This window comes from Petaurus breviceps, unplaced genomic scaffold (genome assembly GCF_028583685.1).
Source record: "Petaurus breviceps papuanus isolate PSGF00001 unplaced genomic scaffold, PetGlider_PUasm1.0 173, whole genome shotgun sequence".
Taxonomy (NCBI): domain Eukaryota; kingdom Metazoa; phylum Chordata; class Mammalia; order Diprotodontia; family Petauridae; genus Petaurus; species Petaurus breviceps.
In genome coordinates this window covers 25,137,186-25,142,684 of record NW_027185759.1, presented here as the reverse complement: position 1 = coordinate 25,142,684, position 5,499 = coordinate 25,137,186, and the positions used below count along the sequence as shown (strand labels likewise).

Sequence of the window (5,499 nt, the reverse complement as noted above, 5' to 3'; positions counted from 1 at the left end):
TCTTTCTTTCTTTCTTTCTTTCTTTCTTTCTTTCTTTCTTTCTTTCTTTCTTTCTTTCTTTCTTTCTTTCTTTCCCTTCCCTTCCCATCCCATTTTCAATGAAAATAATGTGTTCACCAGTATTAAATTAAAGATGGAGGATCAGTGCACAAAAGTCTGTCACTGATGTTGGCAAGGGAAAAAAAGCAGTGTTCAGTCCTTTCCTACTAGGCAATGGCTTCTTCATACCCCTTTTTACCTTTCTTTCATCCTTTGAGTCTCCTCAGGTTAGGCCTGGGTACCAAAGAGCTATGTTAAATTCCACTGAGTTAGAGAGAGTATATTGGGGGAGGGGGAATACAGTGGGATAACTGTATTGGGGTGGTGGGTACGGGACGGGGAGAAAATTTGTAACTCAAAATCTTGTGGAAATGAATGATGTAGACTAAAAATAAACATAAAATTTGATTAAAAAATGAAAAAAATAAATTTCATTGATTTGGGCTAGGCAAGATACAAGGCATTGTCAACCCCGTTAAGAGTCTTTGGACCAAAGAGGACTAACCTAGGTTGTAACATCTGCCTGTTCCTCTAATTGCTACATATTAGGTTAAAATGAACTATTAGGAGTATCTTTAATAAACACTTTCTATCTAAATATACATATTGAATAAATTCATTACAAGAAGAGATTTGTACAAGTACATTTAATTAATTTGTAAACCAATTCACCCTTTTTTCTTTGCTGTAGTTCATATAAGCAATATTTCAAGGTATTTTGCAATGATACCATTAATTAAGCTTATTGAACTGTCTGCTGAGCCTAATAAGCATACATAAAAGATATCTTTGCAGGGTTAAAAATTTGGAATACATTAATCATTTAAAATAATGTTTTGGAATATGGACAAATATATGCTAATAAAATGTAATAGATGAAATAGCATAATTCTAAGGGTTGATAGTGATTATTTTTTTTCTTAAAAAATTAATGGTTTTGCTTTTTCATTGCTTATCCTTAGACCTAACAAAAAGAGGAGAGGGATTGCATTTCAGAACTATTTGCATGGAGGCTGAACAAATCTTGAGTGATGGAACCTCAGTACTGCATTATGATGTCCACAACTTATATGGATGGTCTCAGGTGAAACCAACTCATGAGTAAGTCATTTTTCACTATTAATGTTTCTATAAAGCTATTTGATGCTTTTTCCTCTTAAAATACTTTTGTTGCCTATTGATATATTCCAGGAGAATGTACTCTTTCTGAATTCTATATGATATAGATGAAGAAACTGAATATTAGAGGCTCAATATTTTCCTAAGACATAGAAGTTGCAAATTTGTAGAAGCCTTATTTGAACTTAGGCATAGGCAATCTGATGTCATATTTTTCCCCATTATACCATCTGTGGAAACTAGGAGGTACAGTGGATAGAGTGCTGATAATGGTCCAGAAAGATGAGTTCAAATTTAGTCTTCGATACTTTCTAGCTTGCCCAGTGACATAACTTCTGTATTCTTCAGTTTTCCATCTGTAAAAGGGGATAATAATACTAACAACTAAGCTTGTTATGAGGACAAAATGCTTTAAGATTTGCTAAATGCTTTGGAAATGTTAAAACAATAAATAATAAAAAATACTATTAATAATAACTAAGTTGTATTATCATTAATATTATTATTACCCTGTAGGTGAAGTCAGATAAATACACGATTGACATTCAAAAGTTATTAGGAATATTTGGTATGCATCTTTATGTTAGGATGATTATATAGAGTGAAATTACCATATTTTTCTAATAGAGATAACTTGGTAACACTGAAACAAATCACTGGACTGCATGGATCAAAGTCTAATTTATAGGAATTTTCTTGCTTAGAAATTAATAATAATTCTAATAATAGTAGCTAACCTTAATATAGCTGTGACTATATGCCAGCACCATTCTAAGTGCTTTAAATTTATCTCATTTGATCTTTATAACAATGCTGGAAGGTCGGTGCTATTATTATCTCCATTCTACAGATGAGGAAACTGAGGCAAACAGAAGTTAAGTGACTTGCGTAGGGTCACTTTGATAGTAAGGGTTTGAAACTGGATTTGAACTCAGGACTTACTGATTTTATACCTGGTATTCTATCCTCTGGGCTAATTAGCTGCCAATTATCAAAAAGTTAGATGAATCATTTGAATTAAGTAGATGATTCAATTTTGAAAACTTCAATAGAACAAATGATTTAGATACAGTCATAGGGTTTTTGTAAACGTGATTTAGGAGAATTACTTCTCTAGCTGTCTTTAAAAAAAACAGTTAATTAAGAGTCTTAACTAGACATATTGAGATGAAAATAATTTGGGGCAATACTTACAAAAGATAGGGAAGCTAAGTGCCACAGTGGATAGAGCACCAGATCTAGACTCATGAAGTCCTGAGTTCAAATTCATCCTCAGACACTTACTAGCTGTGTGACTCTGGGCAAGTGACTTAACCGTGTTTGCCTCAGTTTCTTCATTTATGAAATGAGCTGGAAAAGAAAAGAGTAGACCATATCCAGATCTTTGCCAATAAAACCCCAAATGAGGTCTCAAAGAGTCGTATACAAATGAACAATAACAACTTAAGAAAATAGCTTCAAAAACTCAAGATAGTAATGTCAGATTCTTTTAAAATGATGATCTTCTGTCTAATTCAATTGAATCAAATTCATTAATTAAGTACCTTTCATGCATAAGGCATTATTTTAGGAGTTGAATGTATAAAGGCAAGGTGAAAACAAAAACCAATCCCTGCCTTCAAAAAGCTTGCATTCTATTGGTGTCTAGCAACCCGTAAACAGATAACTAAATACACAATAATTTGAATAGAAAAAAAAACATTATTACTACTATTGATGTTGTTTTGCATCAGCAAAAACTATTCTAGAGATTATATTTTAAAATAAGAGGAAAAGATTTACATTCACCAAGTGGGAAATGAAGGGAGGATGAAGAACATAAAACAAATGTTTTCTCCATGTGAATATAGCTTAATATTTCATTGCCTCCTAATTTAAATAGATTATCTCAAATTTTTCAATTATCATTTATTTTATTCTCTAGAGTTCTTTGACACTGTGTTCTTCCCCCAATGTCAGATTTAAACAATGACCAAGTGTTTCAAAGCAGAGCTTTTGCGAACAGTTCACCTTTCCTTAAAGGAAGGACAAAACTTATAACTAACCCTTGGGTTTTCTAATATATACGTCACATACATGCAAATTTTTCACATGCATAGTATACGAATGTCAACACATATATATTTGTTCAAATACCTAATACACACACATGCACTTATATTTTATACATCTTTATGTAAATGTAAGTGTGCCTATACAAGTGTGACATGTATGTGTATATATATGTATTATATGTGTGTGCATATACACATATACACATGCAGACACATATTGCACACATATATACACAGTTGTGTATGTGTGCAAATGCTTTTCATGAATGATCACATCATTTTAATTTCCATTGCATATTTCCATTGGACTAGGACAAATATATTTTACACTACTAGTTCAAATATTTGGAAACATATCCAAACATATTTGTATAATTAAATTCACACAAATAGTGTATGTTCACATTATTTGTATAAATTTGAATAAATTCAACTACTTTGCAGGATTTCTTATTTATACTAATCAGGACCTAGAAGTATACAGAATATTTACACAAAGTTCGCATTAGATATGTACACAGTGGTACATATATTATCTAACCAATCATCAATCTATCCATTTATCTATACATCCACCTATCCATATCCATATATTTTATGTATCTGTAATGATAATGGTGGTTTACTTCCTCCAATGATGTGACTTTGAACTCATCCATGATTATCCTTATCGTGTGATTCTTGCCCATTTCTTTTCATCCTCCATAGCAGGTCTACCCAAAGTGCTGGAGACCTCCCTTTAAATTTCTTGATATTGCATATATTACACTGTAGTGTGTGTGTGTGTGTGTGTATTATACATCAATTATCTCTCACAATTACTACATGACTATTCTCTGTCTCTGATAGTGTCTCTGTCTCTCTTTGTCTCTCTCTGTCCCTCTCTTTCCTCTGGCAACAAACTATTTCTGTTTTCTTGGACTCTTTAGACCCCCTTATTGTTGATGTTTGTTTTCATTAAGTGTCTTAATGTGATGGGGATAATCAAAGTCACCATCTTCTTTTACATATTTCCTATTTTCTAGAAGTACTAGAAGTTCAAATTTAAAGTTGTTGCATTTTTATGAAATTTTTTAAAATTTTTAATTATTATTTTAATTTGGTATTGATTTTGACCTTTTATCTAATGATCTTATACTATTATATATGACATAATATTCAATAATTTACCTACACAGAAATATCTTATTCTATAATTATTTGTGTTAGTAATCAATAGTTTTCGATCTAATAAGCTACAGTCAAATTCTGTGTGTGTGTGTGTGTGTGTGTGATGTTGCTTTCCAAAATGAATACTTTAAAATTATTTGGCTTTTATCATTTCTTAATTCCAAACTATATTTTTCAAGGAAAAAGCATAAAGCATTTTCCCACATATTAATTAAGTGAATATGGTAATGCTAATATCTTTAAAAAATCTGTAAAACCACAATAGGTAAAGTGAATACTGATAAACATTTTGTTTTGATGATTGAAATATGAGCAGTCTGTTGACATAAGATTTAAACTTGGTTAATTTTCTACAATGTAAGAATATGTTTATAATAAATTTAAAGAAAATATTGTAGGCTAGCATGTACTTCTTCATAGTTTGAATGGAAAATAAAATGTTTCTAGTCTTTTAAACACATACTTATTTTCTTTACTTTTTCATTCTCTTTACTACATTAGTGCTTTGCAAAAAACAACAGGCAAACGAGGAATTATCATCTCTCGTTCTACATACCCTACTGGTGGTAGATGGGGAGGACACTGGCTTGGTGACAATTATGCAAACTGGGACAATTTGGACAAATCAATCATTGGTAAGTAGCAATTATTATCATAAACCATTTAAATGTGGATCATCATGATTAAGTTTTCTGATTTTGTTTTTAAAGATATCATTAGAGACTTTTTCAAATACTTTCATGAAATCAAGCTTAAATGTTTAGAGCATTCCCCTATCAATCTCTCTGCTAGAAATTTCAGTCTATTTATGAAAGAAAAAAAAGGAAGAAAGAAAGATGGATAGAGGGAAGGAATGAAGCAAGAAAGGAAATAAGAAAGAGAAAAAAGTGAGGAAGAAAGAATTAGAAATAAAGAAAAAAGAAGGAAGAAAGAAAGGAAAGAAGAGGAAAAGAGAAAGAAAGAAAGAAAGAAAGAAAGGAAAGAAGGAAGGAAGAAGAAAGGAAGAAAGAAAGAAAAGAAGAAAGAAAGGAAGGAAGAAAGAAATGAAGAAAGAAAAAGGAGGAAAGAAGGAAAGAAAGAAAGAAAGAAAGAAAGAAAGAAAGAAAGAAAGAAAGAA

The 5,499-nt window shown here is 31.1% G+C and overlaps 1 protein-coding gene across 1 annotated transcript in view; it reads left to right on the top strand.

Moving 5' to 3' along the window:
- Positions 1-5,499, top strand: part of SI (sucrase-isomaltase) — a 110,563-nt gene that overhangs the window by 86,234 nt on the left and 18,830 nt on the right. The window contains exons 36-37 of the mRNA XM_069083660.1: positions 1,002-1,140; positions 4,884-5,017. Of these exons, the coding sequence (XP_068939761.1) occupies positions 1,002-1,140; positions 4,884-5,017 (273 nt within the window). The remainder of the gene's footprint in view (positions 1-1,001; positions 1,141-4,883; positions 5,018-5,499) is intronic.